At 39.6% G+C, this 22,437-nt stretch overlaps 1 protein-coding gene across 2 annotated transcripts in view; it reads right to left on the reverse strand.

Moving 5' to 3' along the window:
• The window catches only part of col2a1b (collagen, type II, alpha 1b), a 48,311-nt gene that overhangs the window by 5,050 nt on the left and 20,824 nt on the right, over positions 1–22,437 (reverse strand). For both annotated transcript variants that reach the window (XM_085407577.1, XM_085407576.1), the window contains 23 exons: positions 22,272–22,325; positions 18,892–18,990; positions 18,306–18,359; positions 17,454–17,552; positions 17,133–17,186; positions 16,715–16,768; positions 16,252–16,305; positions 14,533–14,586; positions 14,123–14,167; positions 13,936–14,034; positions 10,743–10,850; positions 10,550–10,603; positions 10,180–10,233; positions 9,983–10,036; positions 9,564–9,617; positions 7,093–7,200; positions 6,676–6,729; positions 6,489–6,542; positions 5,420–5,581; positions 3,144–3,251; positions 1,347–1,454; positions 1,040–1,093; positions 484–591 (listed from right to left, as the gene is read on the reverse strand). In XM_085407577.1, coding sequence (XP_085263703.1) covers positions 484–591; positions 1,040–1,093; positions 1,347–1,454; positions 3,144–3,251; positions 5,420–5,581; positions 6,489–6,542; positions 6,676–6,729; positions 7,093–7,200; positions 9,564–9,617; positions 9,983–10,036; positions 10,180–10,233; positions 10,550–10,603; positions 10,743–10,850; positions 13,936–14,034; positions 14,123–14,167; positions 14,533–14,586; positions 16,252–16,305; positions 16,715–16,768; positions 17,133–17,186; positions 17,454–17,552; positions 18,306–18,359; positions 18,892–18,990; positions 22,272–22,325 — 1,746 coding nt within the window. The remainder of the gene's footprint in view (positions 1–483; positions 592–1,039; positions 1,094–1,346; positions 1,455–3,143; positions 3,252–5,419; positions 5,582–6,488; positions 6,543–6,675; positions 6,730–7,092; positions 7,201–9,563; positions 9,618–9,982; positions 10,037–10,179; positions 10,234–10,549; positions 10,604–10,742; positions 10,851–13,935; positions 14,035–14,122; positions 14,168–14,532; positions 14,587–16,251; positions 16,306–16,714; positions 16,769–17,132; positions 17,187–17,453; positions 17,553–18,305; positions 18,360–18,891; positions 18,991–22,271; positions 22,326–22,437) is intronic.

Here is a 22,437-nt window from a genome sequence, read left to right on the forward strand (position 1 = left end):
TACGAACACAATGACGATTATTCTAACTTTTAATAATCTGCTAGTAGAAATTTCATTAATAATTACAGTAAGTTTCATTTTCAAGATTTAGCAATTTGTCTTCACTCTGTACTTGTCATTGTGTACCAGCTGTGTACCTCCTTGTTCAACAATATGCTTGTATACCAGTCAAATATGTCTGCGTTTAGGAAGCAAACTGTGATAAAATAGTCTACAATTGTTAACATAGTACACTGACTGAATGTTATGTAAATGAGAAAAGCAAGCACAGAGTTTAATTTTCCTCTTAGACCACAGGTCACTCAGGGATAAAACACTTGAGACATACTCCTCAGCACTCGCTATCAGACAATATGCTAATTTCCAGCAGAGAAAAATCCACCTTATATAAATCTCATAAGGCCAAACAAACTTTGCTCTTCAGCTGCAGCTTTTCTAGAAACATCTTATTTTAATTTAGCTTGTCTTGGAGGTAATACTCACAGGCTCTCCTCTGTCTCCCTGTTTGCCAGTGGGACCAACTGGGCCAGAAGCACCAGGAGCGCCCGGAGCACCAGGAGCACCAGCAGGACCAGTGTTACCACGCTCACCCTGCAGAGTGAGAGCACAACAGTCAGGGATTTACATGTAACGTAACATAACTCAATTACTGCTATCTACTTAAGCACAAGGTTTGATAAAAGATGTTAGAACCAGATGGTAAAAATAAAAATTTAATGCACATATACTATATAAATACATTTTTATAAAACTGTGCACTCAGAATAAAGCTGCTCAAAATACAGAAGTCCAGCAGCAGACGAAGAAAAAACTGAGTGAATATGATTGTGTTTTAAACACTATTGCATGTGATTGTATATTACAGGAGGCTGAATCTATAAAAGCATCTCATCAGGCTTCCGGCTGCAGTTTTGCTTTGCTTCACGCTGCTGCTGTTGTGCAGTCTTATGCCACTATCGTGCAATACTGATTTGAACGTTTCCAAAATATCAATAAGGGTATTAAAAATTGGATGATAAGACCCAGACTTGCTTCTCACCTTATTTCCAGGAGAACCATCTCTACCGGGAGGTCCATCAGATCCAGGGGTGCCCTGTCAACCAAATCAAATGTTAATAGTTTCCACCAAACCAGATGTCCCCTTAACTGAATACAGATCAGCTGCATAATAAACCTGCTCCGATGAGGCGCAATATTAATGTGGTGTAAACACAATGCAAATGTAAACATGACACAACGGCGGTGCATAGTAACGGACTTCACCTGTCGGAGGAAAACAGCTGAGAGCCCTAATGTTGCAGATATGAATCTAATTCACACATGCTGCATGCTAGCTATTCCCTGACCTCTCTGCCAGGCTCTCCAGCAGGTCCAGTCAGTCCAGGTGGTCCAACAGGTCCAGGGGGTCCACGGTCTCCAGGACCACCAGAAGCTCCTTGCTTTCCAGGCTCACCCTGAGGAGAAATGAGAGAAAAGACTTTTAACTGACTTCATTCAGTTGTTACCGTTATTATTATTTATTTAGTCGGATTAGTCCGCTACATAGAATATAACATGTTTGATGAATGCTGTCATTTTATGTTAAAAGCTTAGCTTCTGCTGTAAAATTAGGAAAACAAGAAACAATTCTGGGGTCTTGTGGATATAGAAATAATGTCATATTTAATTTGAGTATGATTCTGGTCTGTAGTCATTGTCCTTTTTGTCGACCAATCACAGCTTTGTGAATGATCAGAGAGGATTAACTGAGCTTATAAAGGTCCTCATAGGCCACCTTAAAAACCTGTCAAGATGGTCATTATATATAACTGGGATAAAAGGGTACATTTTTGTACATAGTATGCTTGTGCATATTCCTACAGTACATATCAAATTTTATAAATCATTCATAAATATTATCCTCAGTTTAAAAAAAAAAAAAAGTAACTGAATCCACAGTTCGACTTCACTTCCGCTACTAAAATCATTTTCTCTGCTTGAAACATTCCTGGGTGACTTTCCTGGCATCACTGCTGTTTCCTTGGCATCCCTTTCATGCGTACGGATGAATAATTGATGGTGAGGACATGCCCACTGAGATGTTGTAAGTAGGGGACAAGCTCATGTCACGTATCTAATAGTGTGAGACGCAAGAAGGGGAGGCTTCTTGTCACATGTCATCTTGTGCATCAGATAGACTCACATGGAGAGCAGCCCTAGCTCATGTGAGATTCGATTTGACTGTGACCCAATTAGGGCAGCAGAATGACAGTGGAGCCTGTCTGAAGGCTTTGCACATTCACTCGTACTAAGTGACAAAACAGTAGGCACTCTGCTCTTAAGGCGTCTTCCTGAATATTTATTTTACCACCCTGTTTCTGAAAAAGTTGGGAGGCTGTGCGAAATGTTAACTGCAGTGCAAGGATTTTGAAACCTTTTGCAGGTATGAATGCAATGCACAAAAACAGAATGGAAAGTAGAGATTTGTAGTTACATTTGTTTACATTTTTGTTTTTAAATTGACAGATATTAAGTTGCTTCCAGCAAAGATATGGAAACACCTCAATCTGAGTAACTACAGACACACAAGTGGAAGAAATCCAAATAAGAAAAACACTTCAAATCTATGAGCTCCAACTTTACTGGATTAGAGTTTAAAAAACACCAAAACGATTACATAATTACATCACCAACTATTTTCAACACTGATTTTCTTTTCTTAAGTTGTTTTCTTGATCAATCAATTAATGTCAAAATGTCAAAATCCAAAAAAAGGAGAAAATCAATAAAAAAAATCAACGGGTAAGAAAACAACCTTTGTTCTCTAGTTTATCTGAAGCATGGAAAATTAATTGTATTACATTATATATCACAAATATTTATATCACAAATGATTTTGCTTATGTCTCATGACTAATACATGAGCTTATATTGTAATTTTATTTCAGCTCTATTACTGTGAATTAAATGTCTACATAACATTTCTACAAAATAGATAACAAACATTTTAAATTTGTAATGTTTGACTCTTGGAAATTATGAGGATCATATTTTAGGATTTATTCTGACATAGACTAAATAATGTGTCGTTTTATTAAACTAAATAACTGACAGACAATTTGCAAGTTGAATTTTATGAGTGGGTGAGTGGGTATATTACTTACAGAAGGTCCAGGCAGACCGGGGAAACCTCTCTCGCCACGCTGTCCAGGGAGACCAACAATACCGCGCTGACCAGCCAATCCCTGAGGACCTGAAGGACCAGGCGGGCCCTGAGAGGAGAAAAGTGGCAGAGCGGTGGTTATATAGATTTTTACTATTATTATTATTATTTTGGGTGGTTATGGATTCATTTAACAACTATCAACAAACAATTTTGATCATATAGGTATCAACAACCAAGAAAATCAGCTGAGAAAAATCAAGAGATTTTACAGTTTATAAATTTAACTTCTAGTTAAAACAAATCTGAAAATCTAAACCTAATCAATAAAAAAAATCACCCAAACTAGAAAGTGCACAAATACTAAAACGAGTGAATACATGGATATAAAATTACAAACTAAACAATGTAATATAATATAAATAGGTTCAAGCACCTTTCATTCTGGTGTCCCATAGACTCTAATATATCTGCGTTTAGGACTAAATAATTTTAGCCACCGGTATAACAGGATGTCACACAGAAAGGTGACGGTGTCTTCAAAGAATTGTTTAAGAGAAAGAAAAATATATGATTGATAGTTAAGTAAGAGGACTGATGGGGCTCTAATTTCTATCCTTTTAATGTGAAGTTACAGTGAGAAGCCTTTCGTGGATAACAGCTAATAAAACACTCAAAGTGATCCATCAATCACCAGCCACTTTATAAGGCACGCCTGTTCCACTGATTGTTAGCGCAAATCTAATCATCCAATTATGTGGCAGCAAATCAGTGGCTTTAGGCAGGCAGACATTGTAAAGAAGATCTGCTGAAGTTCAAACTGAGAGTCAGAATGGGGAAGAAAGGGGATTTAACTCTTTTCCTCTTGAATGCGCAGTAGGGGTAATAACCCTTGTATATTTCAGGCCTGCTGATGGAGAAACAGAAGACCACGCTGGGTGCCGTTCCCATCAGCTAAGAACAGGAAACTGAAGCTGCGATTCACACAGGCTCACCTAACTGGTCAGCGGAAAGCTGGAAAGACATTATCTAATGAGTGTCTTCAGAACTAGGTTCAGGATAAAAAACATGCATGCATAAAAGTTGAGCATTGTTTAAATGCCACAGCCTGCATGTGTATTGTTGCTGACCATGTCTTTATGGCCCTTTATGACCACAGTGAACAGAAGGATGATGAAACATGTCACAAAGCTCAAACTGGTGTCTTGAACATGAGAATAAATTCACTATTCTCTGATGGCATCCACAATAGAGCAGCTTTGATTTGGGCTTTTTGTAAACAAAAGGGAGGGGGGGGGGTCTAACCTAGCAGCAGCAAGTTGTTCCTAATTAAGTGGCAGGTGAGTGTGCACAGTTCATTTAACACATACAGACATGCAAAAAAAAGAAAAAAGCCCGGAGGTTATGCAGGGCGCTATTTCTTGCAGGTTTTGTGATGTGTGATGACTTTTTGAGGCATCACTTTTGTTTACTGACAAACGCTCAATACAGTTCAAATACAATGCAAAGCAAAGATGTGTTTGTGTCCTATGATTTATCTCTTCTGTCATTTGCTACACATGGGATTTTATTCCCAGCTGCAGTTGCACTTTTCAGTGTCAGTCTCTCCATCACCTCTCCTCATCGCCACAGCTCACTCTTTCACATGTCCTCTCCCTGAAAACATGTCCACTATAAACAACTCACTCCAAGTGACAACTGAGCACCCAGTTCAGCTGACAAAGACTTTGATGTGCTGATACATGGTTCAAGGCTGAAAATCTGTAATCTATAGGATGGACGGAGTCTTGGCACAGCAGCTATCTTGATGTTTGGGTAAGCTATCGTCTGTGGTATGTATAGTATGGTATGTCATTGTCTTGACTTGTCACGTGTTTGTAACGGGCGCGTGCAGGCAGCTCTGGGGGTAGGCAAAGTAAAAGCCTGGGCTCCTGTCATCAGTCTGTCACTGGCCTGTGCTACCCTGTGCTGTCAGATGTCTCGGTCTGCTATTACAGCCAGTGATGGACACTGACAGCTCTGTGCAGTAATGGAGGGTGTTTCCATTACTGATAAAATTGGCTCTTTGGGCTGACAGAGCCACACAAACGCCGACAGACGTGCAGAAAACAAACACATCTGATCATTTTCTACTCCCCAGAGTAGCTCTAACGACCGCCTAAATATGGTGCACTGAAGAGGTTTCAAGTATTACAAAGTAAAAAGGAGTTGCAGGTGATGCCAGCCAGTGTCTTGAGTGTTTTATGATGGAATCTGATTGTAGAATGAGAAACTCACAGGTGGACCATCCTCTCCAGCGTCTCCCTTCTCTCCGGGAGTTCCAGCGGGACCACGAAGCCCAGCATCACCCTGTCTGCCTGGAGGTCCACCATCTCCCCTCACGCCTTTGGGTCCATCTTTACCGGAAGGACCAGCAGGACCAGGAGGTCCAGGATTACCCTGACAAGTGTGAGGAGGAGGACACATAAATATGAATCATTACTGAAACATATGAGTATTTTTTGTTATTTTAACTATCCAGTGATGATATGTACAGCTCTATATGACTTCAAATAACACATAGACTGTATATTAGAACCCTTACAGGGTTAGCCTGTTTTCTCACAATATGTTTCTTTGCAGCATGTCTGCAGAAAATGAAAATCTAAGCAAACACCGTGGTGAAGTGTGGAGGTGTTGAAACAGCAAAGGTAAGCACTTTATAGGTGCAAATTACAAGGTTTCCTATGACACAAAGAAGTCAGGCAGCATTAGAAAACACATCCCTGTATCTGTTTCACAACAGTTTCTCTTGCTTATAAAACACAAATTAAACCAGCTGTTCTTTTTTTCCCATACCTGTGATAGATGTAGTTTTATCTTTATCTTTTTATATAAACTCCACAGTCAGACAAAAATAGATTTTTCTGAAATTATATCAACTACAGTTATACACCAGCAAATATAATTACGATTTATGTTTTCTGGCTCGGTTTGGGAACCCAGTAAACCAATTCAGAATTGATCTTTTCAAAGGATGGCATGGATGCCCCATCAAAGGTCAATAGATGGTTGATGATTTTGAAAATATAGCTTTTGCAGATTTATTCAAAGCCATTTAAACATCAACAGGAGTTTCTGGAACTATGGGGAGATTCACCACCATCTTTAAAATGCTGAATAGGGAATATATTCAGCAGAAGCACACGATAATCAACAGCTTACAGAAAACACTTTATTTTTGCTTTTCCTTTAATTTTTCATTTGCTCTTATCATACTCTTAGTTTTGGTATCACCACTACACGTGTAAAGCTGCACATGGAGTCAGTTTGATGGAGGGTTTAGTCATCAGGACGCTGAACTTACATTGGGGCCAGGGGGTCCAACTCGGCCGGCAGCCCCCGGGAAACCAGTGGCACCCTAACAGAGATGGGCGCATTTAGACAGAGTCACAAATAAAATCCTAAAATAATGCTTCCTGCACATGTTATTATGAGACAAGAGTAAAATAATTTAAAAGTGAGACTCTTTGGTATAGATAAAAATCACTTACAGGAGGTCCCTGAGCACCACGAGCACCTTTAGGTCCAGAAACACCCGTGGGACCCTGAAATGAACATATTCTGTGTTACACTCTGACATTTGTTGTATTTTATAGTAGCTCGTTTCTGTCAGCTAGTTTCTTATTCTGCCTTATGTAGCACAATCACCACCAACAGTTGCTGTCACTTTGTAAACTCCACCATGCATGTTTAAAAGAGAGGTAGAAATGAATGTTTTGCTGATTTGTGCATACATAACAGTTTCTCTTCTTGTAGGAAAAACTGTCACTCAGTGCCTGTCGTACTGTTATATAAAGCTTTTGATTAATAAGAAAAACTGGGATACAAACATCCAGTGTTTTTGTGCAACCTTATTTTGGGTTTAGAAAACATATTTATAGTGAAATAATACATGTAGTGACACTTACAGCGGGTCCAGGGGCTCCAGATGGTCCTTGGGGTCCAGGAGCACCAGCGTCTCCCTTCTGTCCAGGTTCTCCCTGCTCTCCCTTGGTTCCAGGCTGACCGTCAGCACCCTGAAAGCAAAAGACAGAAACAGCTGTTGATATACATCAATACACCTGCATCCCCTTGTCTAGTTCGCGTCTATGTGTATCTTAAGTTCCTATATCCCCGTGTTCAGTCAGTGTTTGTGTCTGCCCTGTTCCCACGTCTCTGTTCCCTTTGTAGTGCCTGCATGTGAGTCTGTGTCTTTGTTCAGTCTGTGTTATGTGTTTCCTGTTTTACTTTGAAGGTCTCTGTCTTTTCTCAGTGTGTTCAGTTTATGCTTCTTTGGTCTCGTCAGTTCTGATTTGCCCCAGCTGTGTTTCCCTCCTGTTACCCATTCCCTGATTGCTCCCTATGTGTATTTAAGCCCTGTGTTTCTCTGTGTCCGTGTCGCGATCTACTGTTTTCCTAGCTGTGTGTTCTGTCATTCCTCCTGGTGTAAGTTTATTTTGATTTTTTTTTCCAGTTATGTTATATTTGAGTTTAACATTAAAGTTGTTTTGAGTTCACATCTGTCTCCGGAGTCTGCACCTTGGGTCCTATTCCTGCCTGCACACAGCCACACCTAACAATGTCTTAATAATCAAATACTTTCAAAGGTCTTTCACAATTACCTAAAAGAATTGTTTAAAGGCTCATTTTACACATGGAGTTCTGTTTACCTGCTAACACTGCATGTAACATGTAACCTGTGTGGATCCATTATCATATATTAAATGGTTTGTTAAATTATCGGTTAACAGATCTAACTAAAAAATATAAGATCTAAGATAAGATGACATATCTTCACTTGTCTTTTGTGTCGCTGCAATACCAAACTGCTTAAGTACCCCATTTATGATGAAGTACATCAAATTATGCGCAAATCTGTTTTTAAATCCCAATCAAGTCAGGCCATTGAGTTTATGACTCTCGTCTACAAGTGCTACTGGTGCAGCATTTAGCCTCGTTGTGCCCACAGCGTCTGTGTTACATACACTTTAAAGTGGACCTATTATATATATATATATATATATATATATATTTTTTTTTTTCTTTCACAGCTCTCAGTTTAAAACATGACCAAAGGTTCAAATGATGCAGTCAGTGAATAGTAATGCCCAAAAGCTCAGGCATTAATCTGCTCTAAATACTCAATTTCATGCACTTTTTTTCTCTTTTGAAGATGTGGGTCATGTAGGCATGTAGCTCTGTGTGGAACTACATAAGCCCCACCTGCATTTCAAATCTTCTGTCTTACTGGGACAGCCAATTAGAAGAAAGCTAGCTTAAAGGAAGGAGAGCTGTGGCTTTAGACCAGCGGTCCCCAACCTTTTTTGCGCCATGGACCGGTTTATGTCCGACAATATTTTCACAGACCAGCCTTTAAGGTGTTGCGTATAAATACAGTAAAACAGTACCGGTACCAAAAAAAAGGAAGATTTATTCATAATACACGTGAAAAGACCCAGATAAACCGAGGTAATGTTGTCCTCGGGTCAAAAATGGTCCCTGGGTGAATGGCAAACAAGTATATGGGAATCCCGAGGACAACACAAGGGTTTTAACGATACATACAAAAAAATAACACTTAAAACCGATAAAAACCCTGAAAACCATACATTTCACATGCGAGCCTGAACTCTCACGACCCGGTACCAAACAACTCACGGACCAGTACCGGTCCGTGGCCCGGGGGTTGGGGACCGCTGTTTTAGAAGATCAACTGAACTTGAGCTGCATTGAGAAAGGATAAAATAACAGCTGCTCTAGGAGAGTCCAAGAATACAAATACAGAGCTGGGGTAGGACATGAGATATAATTACACAACAATTTCAAAACTTTTAATTGCAGCTCCTAATGTACTGTGATAGTCGGTGTGCTCTGAAACAAATAGCATTTAGATACCTTGTAATGTTATTCATCCTGACAGAAAATCAATAATTAATCATTGTGTAAGGTAGAGAAAAAACAACCTGTTTAGAGATAAATTGTGCTGCCACAAATATATTGATGAAATCCATTTGGAGGGATGCAGCTTATTAAAAAACATCTATTTTATGTCCATCGTGAGTCTTTGGCAATAACTAAATGGATGTTTGACAAAAAGACACTAATTTCCCTCCACAGATATTACACCGAGGAAACAAGACATGTGTCAAGATAAAGAAAATAATAATTCACCGAGGCCTAAAACTGACGTAAAGGCAGTTAGACGTCCAAGTGTTTCTAGATATGAGCGGTAGAAAAGCCCCGCCATGTAGATGCAGTTATTTTTTTACTTGCAGTTAAATAAGCAAGTTGAACCACTTTAAAGTAAAATTATACTTCTATTACTTTGCTAACAAGTCGAAACATAAATCACTCAGGAGTCTGCAGTAAGATTAGTTCATGGTGATGGCTTTCTACTTACTGGGGGTCCAGCAAAGCCAGCAGGTCCAGGAGGTCCAGTCTCACCCCTGTCACCCTGAAAGATGAAGACACAGAGGCATTAAAAACTCAGGTGTTAGGCCAACTGAGAGAAATGGCGGATCTGTTGAGACCAATGTTTTAAAAATAGTTGCTCCAATACTTCAAAATGCCTGGCTCTAAAGGAAAACTGAAAAGCTTAAGTATAAATATAAGAATAAAGAAAGATGATGATAATTCAGGCTGAGGTGCTGAACTGTGACACCATAAACCAGGTGAACGAGATTTATAAGAGCATGCATGCTGCCTAAAAGCCTTAATATAATATACTAATATATGATGATTTGACCTAGTCACTGTGCATGCACCAAATTCCTAATCTGATATGTTTTCTTTACTAAAACAATAAACTGTGACACTCACAGGAGCACCGCGGACACCAGGAGCTCCAGAAGGACCAGCAGGACCAGATTCACCCTGCGAGAAAATACAGGAAGAACATCAGCAACATCATACAGAAGGTTAACTTTACATTATAGAAACCTACTTAAATAAAGACTTGTGCAGAACAAGACATTACATCATTTAGATCAAATAAAATAAAAGTAAAAACGCCTCACCTTCTCACCATTGGGACCAGCAGGACCAGGGGGACCAATGGGACCAGTGAGACCCTGAAACATGAAACAAAAAAGTATAGTTAGTATAAAGACTTGGAGAGGTTTGTAGTGTGAGAACAGAGACTTCACACTTTGCTTTAAAATGAGCAGCGGGAATAACAAAACACTTTTATTCTAAAGAACAAAAGAATGAATATTTTAGATTTCAGATTACATTTAAAGTATAATATGCTGTAAATAAGAGATTCACATGTGCAGATAGATATGTATGCAACATTTTATTTCCAGGAAATAAATGAAAGTCGTTCTATCTGTATTCAGCAGAAGCTACTGTCATTCACGAAAACCCAAATGAATGACAGTCACTCACTCTGGCACCATCTTTGCCTGGAGCACCTTCGGGTCCTTTCTCTCCAAGGTCTCCCTGTGGGGATAAAGAACTGAATTAAAGTCTGTCGTGTGACAAGAAAATATGCATAAATTTATACTCAAGTAGGGAAAATTCCACAAATTGAGTGTTTATGCATTCAGTTTGCTAACACTTGTTTCCCATCATGGCTTACTCTGTCTCCTTTGGGTCCGGGAATACCAGCACCTCCTCTCTCTCCAGGCATACCCTGCAGGCCAGGGGGTCCCTGAGCCCCTGCAGTACCTGCAGGTCCAATCGCTCCCTATTATTAATCAAAAATATAATGAGATGACAGGTTTGGGTTCAAAGACAGGAGACATTTCAACTGTTTACTTTCTCTAAGCACCTGCTACACATGCACAAAGATGTTTTATACCTCCTGATTCAGTCAAGGTCTTTAAAAAAGACTTGCAAAAAGGCTTGTGATGATGTTCTGTCACATTTCAGACAGATTCTGCTTGGGCTTTGTTTAATAACCCACAATATGAGTCAGAAACACAAACACGGTGCCGTCTCAGAGTGAGAGAACATCTGCTCATTCAACAAAAGAGGCCGATGCTCATCTTTGTCCCTGCCTGTTGTCTTCAAGGTTAACAGATGACTGAGAGAATAAAAGAGAAAATAATCCTGCCAACTTCTTTTTCTTCTTGCTACAGAAGAATGTTAAAAAAAAGCCTAACTCTCTAATGAGTCGGTCACTTTTAATTTAAACATAAAGACATCTTAATTTCAGGTGTTTTGCTGTGATGGTGGGTTTACCTTTAATTCTGTTATTAAAAGGACAAAGGGCGTTTTATCATAAAGGCACGAATCTCTATTTCACACATCAAAGCTGAAACAATTGAAAGCAAATGCAGACTTTGATTGTTTTTTTAAAAAGTACTCCTATAGGCTCACTCTGAGTCAAAACTTCAGCTGTGCTGCGGTGCTTTATCGTGCAGCCTATAAATCAGACACACGCAGCATTTCTTCTGCCTATCATTAAGCCATGACCACAGGGCTAACACAAGCACAACACTGGCTGTGAATACTATAGAATAATACTCTAACTCAAAGAGGCCGACAAACGATCCCTCTTATAAAACAAATCGTTTTCAGAGACTTGCTTTTCTACAGAGTGTTGGTTCATCCCTTCTTCATCGTCACCACCATCACACTCACAGTCTATAATCCTCATCCTCTAACCACTTATGTCTGGGGATGAAAACCTATGAACTGGGATTAAAATATGACCAGATAACAATCCCAAAGTGGGAATTGCAGCCTCTCTGAGCTCTTCCTCTGCTCACAGTGCCATTGTGACAAATCACTGCAGTGGCTGGAAATTGCTGACAGATGGCAAGTGAGTGTATAGCCTGACTGGAGACACACTGAGCCATCAGCTGCAGTGAATGTAGGAAATATTTTATTTTGTTTTAAAGTATTATAAATTTATGAAATAACATGAATGCAGAAAACAGAAATAAAGCAAACGTCCAGACCTGAACTGCTGACTGACGCTCAATTCTAGTTACTGATGGCTCTTCAACCACTAATCCTCAACTTTTGACAAAACTGTGTGCTTGCTATCTACAAAGCAATTATTCACAAGAACCCAAAGGAAGAAAGTTTAAAAGTAAAGGAGAGCTTATTAAAAATATGTTTTCTTCTGTTTTCCACTCTTTGAATTACATCAGAGATCTACTATTTTAGTCAGTAAAAAAAAACCTAAGGATGCTGAACTTAAATTGTCTCAGGAATTAGAATTTTTTAGCCTCTAGGGGAAAATAGGCTTTTACTCAGTCTAGGAAACACTGAAAGTTTAGCTTTGGAAGCAAAGAAAAAGCTTATTAAGGTTAGAAACCTGGTGGCCAAATGTAACTCTGTTGATTTAGCATTAGCTCAACAGTACAACCTGCACAGGAGCAACCTTACACCAACATTTATCAGGCACATGTGTTATTAAAAAGACAAATGCAAACATTAGATCATGAAGGAAAAAGCTGTTCTGTCTCAACAAAAGAAAGAAAAATGCTCTGCTTCAGTCCAGCCACACCGTAGAGACCTCAGTTACAGTCGGTGTGAGGTTCAGTCGATATCCTGAAGCACACACGTGAGCAAACGATGGTGTTTAATGACTTCTGCAGAATAACATCGTTAAATATTTAACCCTCATCTATTATTTTGCAACAAAACCACTCCATCAGATTTTTGAGTCTTTTGATTTCCCCCCCGCAGACACTGTAAGCATGTCCCTCACGGTTACGGTGTCTGCAGACATGACTTTGTTATCGAACTCTGAATGTCCAAACACAGGGATTAAAAAATGTTTAGATATTGTGCTATATATCTTTGGAATGGATTATGTTTCTCTGTGAGGAAAAATATGAATCTGAATGAACTGTACATAATTTAAGTTTAACAAAATGAACTGCATTGCATCTCAGTCTTTACTACACTATATTTATCTAAAGCAGCTGACAGCCTGCACAGGGAGCGCAGGCAGGATGGAGTGGATGAAGACGAGTGTCTGGGGTGATTTGTGACAGCAGGATCGTAAAGAGAGTGAAAGGGAAGGTTTAAAAGATGGTAGTGAGACGGGTATGATGTGTGGTTTGGAGATGGTGGTGCTGACAAAAAGACAGGAGGCTGAGCTGAAGATGTTAAATTTTCATCGGGAGTGACCAGGATGGACAAGATTTTACAATGTGTATTTTAACTTTGGTTTATTGATTTTAGGTGATGGTTAGATAGCATGTACATTTTTACCTAGCATGGCTCCCGTCATGCAATACTTCCAAATGTTCTACCAGGGAAAGGAAGGTTTGTGCTCTCTTTTTAATCCTCCTTATACTTTGTATCTGTAATTCTGTTGTACATTCTTGTATAATGACAACAAAGTATCTTATATTTACTGGAATAAAATAAAAGCTATAAATGAACCAGTTTAGATTATGACCTGTAGTCTGGGACCTGATAGGCACTTAAGTTGATTCGTTTTTTTTTCTTTTTTTAAAGAAAATGCAATGCGATTCAAAACTGGAAAACTGAGCAGAGGTTTTATTGTCATATACTGTCACATACTAACTAGACTGCTCAGTGCAGCAGAGTGAGGAATGATGCTGCCCGCTTTCTCTAATTTTAGGCTGAAAACACCAAATATACGCTAAAATGCTGAGTACACACAGCTTAACTCGCAAACACTCGAGCTAATTATTATTCAATTATACGCTCAGACTGCTCTGTTTCTGCTGCCTGTGATAAGAATATTGAAAATCTCACTGTGTTTCGCAGTGGGTTGGGTGAACCTCAGGGAGCAACATTTAATCAGTTAAAAAAACATGCTTGTTATTGGCTGCTGGACTCACCTTGGGTCCGTCAGTTCCAGGAGTTCCAGGCAGACCTCTGGGTCCCTGCAGACCCTGAGGGCCAGCGGCTCCTCTCTCGCCGGGAAAACCACGTTCTCCCTGAACAGTAGCACAGTGACAATCAGCGGCATGTATGTTAATCAGCAGCCTACAGTATAATGAAATTATGTTAAGATCGTGAACTTACTCTAGGTCCAGTGGCACCAGCAAGTCCAGCCTCTCCAGGAACACCCTTGAATGGTGAAAAGAAAGAGAAGCTAAAAGACCTGCAAGACTATCGCTGTTGAGATACTTAGTTATGCTTTATACTCATAGCACTAACCAAACTAAATTAAAGCCAAAAAGCAAATATTAAGTGTAATTATATATTTTTAAGAGTTTAGAAATCTGGTAGATGACATCTTAAGTCTTAAGAATTTTGCAGTCACTGATAACGTTGGAAAAAAGCAGCAGCGCTTAAACTGTTTAATTACCTGTGTAATTAATCTGAATCATGACCTTGGAGTAAGTACATAAATTCCTATCTTATACTCTATCTTTGTATACTTTTTTTATCTTTGTCTTATTTGTCTTATTTGATCATGAAAGTGCACAAACCTGATCTCCAGGCTTTCCTCCCTCACCAGGTGGACCAGAAGGGCCAGGAAGACCCTGTGTGCAGGAGAGAAGAAGCATTAACACTGAATGCAGCGAAGATCCAAGTCTGCACCCCCCTACGCTTCAGATGGTGTTATTGTTGCATGAACGTGTCTTCAGGCCTGCAGTGCTGACAGGAGTTACATATCACTTCCTGTGGACTGAATTATGGCTGTCACGTATGACTCCATCTTCCTGTCAGTATGTGTCTCTGTCACCGGAAACTTGGGAAAGATCAGGTGATTTGTGGCTGAATAACAACATCTTCTTTTTTTCATGTTGAAACATTTTAATTTACTGCATTGCCATGGAAACACAGTTCAGGGAAAACTCATAAGCTAAATCGTTAGAACATCAATAAGGAGCTTGGGAAATTGTTAATATGCTCGGAAAAGATCTCTGCTGCTAAAAGGTGGCGCTATGACTGGAACTCAGTAATGACATGTACAAGTGAAAGAGCCGCAGTTTGATCCTGTGAGGGGATACAACTTCCTCTGGGGCTGCATCACAAAGGTCATCTGGTAAAGAAACATATCTGCCAACCTGTTAAATATGCAGAGCCACCTGCTGCAGCCATCCTTTCTGAATAAGGGAGCATATGGAGGAATGTGTGAGACCACGCCTCTTAATCTGTGAATTCAGGTGTTTTCAGTCCTGTTGCCACATGTGTATAAAATCAGGCACCTGGCCAGCAGACTGCTTTTACAAGAACGAATGGGCTGCTCTACAGAGCTCATCATATTCCAGCATGGTACTCGAACAGGTTGCCACTCGCAACAAGTCAGTTCGTGAAATTTCTGCCACTGTAGATATTCCACAATTCGCTTTAGTGGCTCACCATGTAAAGTCACAGAGCGGGTTTGCGAAGAGTCAGCAGAGCATCGTGTGTAAAAGTCACCAGCTCTGCTGACTCACTGACTGCAGAGATCTAAGACTCCTCTGGCATTAACATCAGCACATGAAGTGTGTGCCGGGAGCTTCGTGGTATTGATTTCCAAAACAACAGTTTCCTGTAGCTGTAACGTGCAGGTGGCCCAGTATCAAACACTGAAAAGGAACATTTGAGCTGGCAGAACAACAGTTTCCTTATTGTCACCTATAACTAAAATTTGTTGCACTGCTGCAGCAGGACCTAATGTCAAGTCACAGTTTTGAACACTTTGGATTATAAATGTCTTTAGATTTTGCAAGATTAAGTAAAATTGCTGCACAGGATACATGTGCCCAGCAAGTTTGGCACATCTAGGTGAAACCATACGTGTGAGCCATTCTGCAACACTCATACCCAACATATGACTCGGTGACAGACGTGCCCAGTTTCAGAGTTTTTGAGCCCCTTTAGCTGCAGTTTTCTAGCTAAATAGTAGACATAACCTAATCTTACCGGGCAAATGTTTCCTGAATGCTCACAACACGTAATTCATGTAATTAACATACATGTTAAATATGTGTCATTCCATTAAAATATACTTTAATGGAATGATACATATATTTCTCTGTTGCACCATAAACAACTGTGATCATAGAAAAAATAAGTGGTTCCCAATTCTGGCACTGCTCAGCAGAAGAAAAGCAATAAACTGAAGTTTCTATGTATAACTGCACAATATAAAAGTAGTGATACAACTGCTCATATATGCTCACAGGTGTTATAGCAAAGCGTTAAGTATGCAGACTCACCTGGAAGCCAGAGGGACCAGGCTGTCCTTGCTCTCCTCTTTCTCCAGCAGGACCCTAAAAGTCATGATTACAGTCACTTTACAATTCATTAAAATTGTGCAATTTCACGTCTGGCTGACAGTTAAAATGGTGGGAAAATTCTGCAAAACCTTCCACTTCTTAGTAAACATTATAAAAATAAAATATTTATCATATACAAAATGTTCTCTAGTTCAAAAAGGTTTGTTTAGTTTGCTGAAACATAATCTTCAAAAGAAGTTGAAAGTCTGTAAGTCAGTGATGGTGTGACGTGATGTACAGACAATTTGGTCAAAGACTTTTTTTTCCAGACAGAGCTACGATAGAAGCAGTCTGGGAAATGGAGATAACAAAGACTGCTTCTAAGTGCAAACGTAGAAAAGGGATAAGATAATATCGATGTTGAAGGTATATAAAGTGGCATGGGAGCGATAGAGATACGTACAGCAGGGCCAGGGGGTCCAGCTGAGCCAGTTTCTCCATCTTTGCCGGGCAGACCCTGGGGAGACGAAGAAAGAGAGAGCCAGAGGAGGATGGGGTGGGAGGTGGAGGAGGAGGTTTGACAGATATCAGCACTAAAGCCAAAGGTGATGCTCTTAACTGGGCAGACATCTGACAGATATATAACTGAGGCTTCTCGTGCTGAAGCTGGACTCTGTGAAACTGTGTACTTGAAAAATGAAGCTAATCAAAAGTTTATAGTTTCTGACAATAACAAATATTTGGCTCTAAAAAGAGACTTTACTTTAGCATAACATGTTTATGTTTTTATGCACGTGATTAATTAATGCTTCATAAAAACACAGCAGTCAATCTGAGGAGCGTTAGTTTCAAAACATAAAATGGAAACACGATGAACGTACTCTCAGACCAGGAGCTCCAGCCAGTCCTTTCTCACCAGACTTGCCAGGTTCACCCTTAGAAAAGCAGAAATAAAATCCAGTGGTTAGTGAAAATGCTACTGCTGATCCCTTTGCACCTATTGTGAGAACAAAGGTGGATACAGGTGATGATGCTCATCAAATTATATAAAATTACTCAGCAGCACTCCACATGTTGCTGAACAGGTACTGTGCAGTTTTGAATCATGCATTTATGTTTTAGAAAGGACAAATAAAACACATTGCAACACACTGTAAAATATTACTCCCTTATAGAAGGTACTTTTTTTTCTTTTTACTTACAGTTGCTCCCTTTGGTCCAGGGAATCCCATGACTCCAGGCTGTCCTCGGGCTCCCTGTGGACCAGGAGGTCCTGGACGACCATCCTCACCAGGCGCTCCCTGAGTAAAGTCAAGCCAAACGGTAAATAACTGCCATATGTTTCTCTAACAAAATTAAAAATGTGACTACAAAATCTAATTAATATACAGCAAAATTTATGACACACTGTGTATAATCCCTCAGTAATGTTACATCCATTCATTTAGTAATCCAACCAAAAAATTTAGCTGTTTGTTGCACATTTAGCCAAATATCATAATATTACAAATCTGAAATCATTATGCAGAAATGTATGTTGTATATCAAATAAATGTGAGTTGCACTATTTCAAATCCATTTATTTTTTAGGTGTTTAAATTAATTAGTGAGGCTTCAGTGAGTGGTGCAGCTTACAGAGTTTACGGCTCCACCGTCACTACTAACAAAGTGTATAAACATAAGGATTGAATGTTATCCTTAAAAACAGGAGACTGTGTGGCAAACGGAGCCCAAAGTGAAAGAGAAAAAACACAGCCCCCTGAATTCAGCGAGAACGTGGAAGAAAGCTACAGTATAAGGCTGGCGGATAATGGGCGGATAAATTTCCCACAATTCAATTTGATGAAACCACTCATGAGTCATTATGTGATCAGAGCACATTCGGTAAAATTACAAGTCTCTCCCTGGTTGTTTCACATGTGATATTAAAAATAACACACAGCTTTTAATACAGCAAGCGGATGCACAGCGTGTAGTTATTTCTCTTAATTTACAAGTAAACAACAACGACTAATTAATGTCTGTTACAACAAGAAACGTGTACATGAACATACAGAAGGTCCAACTTTGCCTTGAGGCCCAGCATCACCGGGGCGTCCAGTCAGACCCTGTCAGAGAAAGGAAGGAGAATTACTGGCTAAATCTGGATGAGTCATCGGGCATCTCTTTGCAGACATATGCTAAAGAAAGGTGGGATTACAGAACATATGGCACCATGTGAGACTGATTTTACACCTCTGACTAGCCCCCTGTGCAGGAAGCAGCACCTGCTGATGGAAATGACTAAGAACGGAAACATGAATGAGAGCACATTGCTCACAGGCTTCATTAACTCTGTTTTCTAATTTCATTTTGGTGACTGCACATAAACAATCTACTGCTGCAGCTGAAATTAAATATTTGAGAGGAAGAGGAAGTACAACTTCTCTATCTATCTATCTATCTATCTATCTATCTATCTATCTATCTATCTATCTATCTATCTATCTATCTATCTATCTATCTATCTATCTATCTATCTATCTATCTATCTATAAACATGTTCTTCTGAACACTTTTGAGATTTGTGGAAATTTAAAGCACATTTCTGCAGATCACCAGCATCTATGCGTAATAACGCGCTGTAGAGGAAGCACTTACTCTGGCACCGGGCAGACCGGGCTCTCCAGGGCGGCCGGGGTCACCGCTGGCACCTTTGGGACCGCTGGCTCCTGAGGGTCCACGCTCACCGGGGGCTCCCTGTATTATGAGGAAGAGTGTAAAGTCAAACACAGAGGACGGGAAACATCTCAAAGTTCAGTGGAGATGTGTTTCTCTTTTAGTAGGATGAACAAATTTCATTGACCTGCAGGAGATGAGAAGATTAAATTCAGACAGATTAATTGTGATATAAATGAAACTGTCCGTGGAAAGATAATATTTACAGTTTTTCTCAGTCGCTTTGGTGCGTTTCTCAGATCAGAATTGAAATTCTCATAACTATTAGTTCAACCTCCACAACACTCAGTCATTTGTGCACATCATAGTAGCAATTTCTCCTCTCTCTGAACAAACTGCAAATGATTTTGGACATGAATCAGTTGCTTCCATACATTTCCCTGCTGCTTTCTGACATTTCCATTTGCTTATGTCATGTCAGTCAAAAGTAATCATACCTATGGATGCTGAATAGTCATTCCCAATAAAACTAATAGTCATACATCCATTGCTTGAGTCATCACACACAAAATTGTTGAACTAGTTATCACATGCCAAATATTGGCCATCTGTCAAGCAAATCCTATACCTTTCTGTATCATTTTTCCTGGAAATGTCTCCGAAATTGAACAATTGATCTCGGGTGAATTACAGCTGTCACTCATGAGGAGGCGTGTGAAAGTTTAGTTGTAACCAATGACAAACAACTTGTTCACTGTCAATTATGGATGAATCCTGTGAATCCCCAATTGGCAAGCATATATAAACTGCGCAGGGGCTAGTGTGTACCATTTCTACACTTCTGTGACACAAAATGGAAGGTCAGCACCGTGGAAGAGGGGTGAGGATGCGGGGAGGAAGGGGAAGAGGGAGAAGAGGCAGATATAGGCGGATTCCTAATGAAATAAGGGCTACAATTGTGGACCATGTTGTCAATCACGGCCTCACCATGGAGGAGGCTGGTCGAAGGGTGCAACCCAATATTGGAAGAACTACTGTCAGTTCAATCATTCAAACATTCCGTAGGAAAAACAGGTATGCAAACAGTAATACACTGTACTGTACTGTGCCATCTCAGACACATCACATGTTACTGTACTGTATTTGCAATTTCACAAAAAGTTCACTCTGCACCACATAGGATTGTAAGACAACCTCGCGGAGGCGGAAGAGGGCCCCTTTTTACCCCACAGCAAGAAGAAGCCATTTGTGCAATGGTCATTGCAAACAATGCAATAAAGCTGAGAGACATACAAAGCGCTGTCATAGAGAATTACACGGTATTTGGCAATATTGAATCTGTTTCAATTTCAACAATTGACAGAGTACTCAAGAAAAATGAAATCCACATGAGCAAATGGCCCTGCTAGCAGCCATGGATGCAGCATGTGACGACATCACAGCAGGGTCCTGCAGAGGATGGATTTGCCACTCCAGGAGATACTTTCCTCGCTGCATTGCAAGGGATAACATCTGTTGTGATGTAGATGAAAATATGTGGCCAGACAGACAGGAACGTCTGGATGTGCCAGAATGATTTACTGTACTGTTACATGTGCTGTTTATTGTTCACATTAGTGCACAGCTCTACCAAATGGGTGATTTTATGTTTACATGTATTCTACAGTGCACAAGTGACTGTAGCATATTTTTCTTTTGCACAATTCTGTAGGATTACAAACACTTCTACACAATGGAAATGTGAAACGTACGTATTCAGTGTCTCAGTTACTCCCAAGACTCCCATAACATCTACAGTGACTTTACTGCACATTTCAGATGGCTGTACAGGTAGGCCATAGTGCTGTCGTCAGCATTTTCAGGTGTCACCAATTGTTTTTGCAATGGGAAACACTGAAATTATAAACTGTCATAGTGGAAACATGACAATGCCATTTGACTATCTTGTTCATAAAGATGGTGTCAAGACTTTTCATTTTGATGGCACTGACAGTTTCATTGACATGGATACTTGCTTTTGAGGTGTGGATAATCAATTCTGTGCATGTGACGTGCTTTTGCAGGCTATCCACTAGGTTTTGCAGTTTGCACTAATTGTTTTGGGAAATGCACTAACTGCTGTGCAAATGTTAATGGTGTTCTGAGAAACGCACCAAAGCGACTGAGAAAAACTGTAATGAGATGTTGGCTTTGGTGATTTGGGACATGTAGGTCAGTGTGCGTGATGGGTTTGTGAGCTATGCTGCCATCTTGTGGGAGGCTGCGTGCATCGCTGCTGCCTCCTAAAGTGTGCAGGATGAAGTCAAAGGGAAACAAGTGTGCTGACAAATGGCACTTTTTTTTTTACTCTTCAAGGAAAATAACATTTTTATTATGACCTTCAATAATTTGTGAATTCAGAGTGAACCCCAAAGACGTGCCTCATTAAGCGCATCGTTTTAAAATCTGCCAGCTGATTTGTGCAATTTAACTTGATTTAAAAAATGTTATGAGTTAATGAGGGGAAAAATGATTTCTCAGAGAAGTCATCACGGAGACCAGAGTCAATTTACGCTCAATAAAATGCTTTGTGGAAATCAGGTCAGCTGCTTTTTTCATATACATCGTGTTTTACCTTTTACAGTGTAGTCAAATATGTGCAGATTATTTATCTTTTCTGACAAAAATATATTTTGGAATTTTAAAGGATTTATACATTCATGAAAAACAAACAGCTAAACTGAGAAATAATCCTGTTCTTTAGAACTTTTACAACAGTTTCAGCAGTTTCAGCTTTCACAACCAAGAAAGTAAAATATAGATATGAATATCTCAGTTACACAGTTTTCAAGGTTTTCTGATGGCTTCTAGTCTACGTTTGAAGTACTATTATTTCAAAGTATGCTGAACTATTTTTGCTTAATTGGTCTTCTGAAGCGTAAGTTCGCCAATTATTAACAAGCTTATATCATCACCATCAGACTGGAAATGCTTTTATCGCTCAGTGAAGTAAATATTACTCCCTCCATGCTGCATGTCAAAATTCTCTACACTACCTACACTAAAATAATAATGATAATAATAATAATAATAATAATAATAATAATAATAATAATAATAATAATAATAACAACAATAACGTCATGACACAAACATCTTTTTTATGTCTTTTGGAAAAGTTTAAATTAAATGTCTGTGTATCACATATAACTGAATGTATTCACACACATTTATTCACACATACAGTTTTACACCTGCAACTACTGACCAGATGCCTAAAACATGCTCTACTCAGCTCATTTTGGCTGTTTGGAGCGCTTCACTTCCTTTTCACAAACAAAAACTCTTCTCTGGAGTGTCAGTGAAACCATCATGAAGCTTACCTTTGGACCAGCCAGACCATCTTGACCAGGGAAACCACGGTTACCGGGAGCTCCCTAAATGGAAAACACAAAATTAGATTTAATCTTTATTTAAACAGCAATATCCCAATCTCACAGTGGGCCTTAAATGGGCTGCAAAGTTTTACCCAACGAATACACACCCATC

Source organism: Rhamphochromis longiceps, linkage group LG5 (assembly GCF_057381845.1).
Source record: "Rhamphochromis longiceps isolate RC_006_pf linkage group LG5, R_longiceps_female_GT1.1, whole genome shotgun sequence".
Classification (NCBI taxonomy): Eukaryota; Metazoa; Chordata; class Actinopteri; order Cichliformes; family Cichlidae; genus Rhamphochromis; species Rhamphochromis longiceps.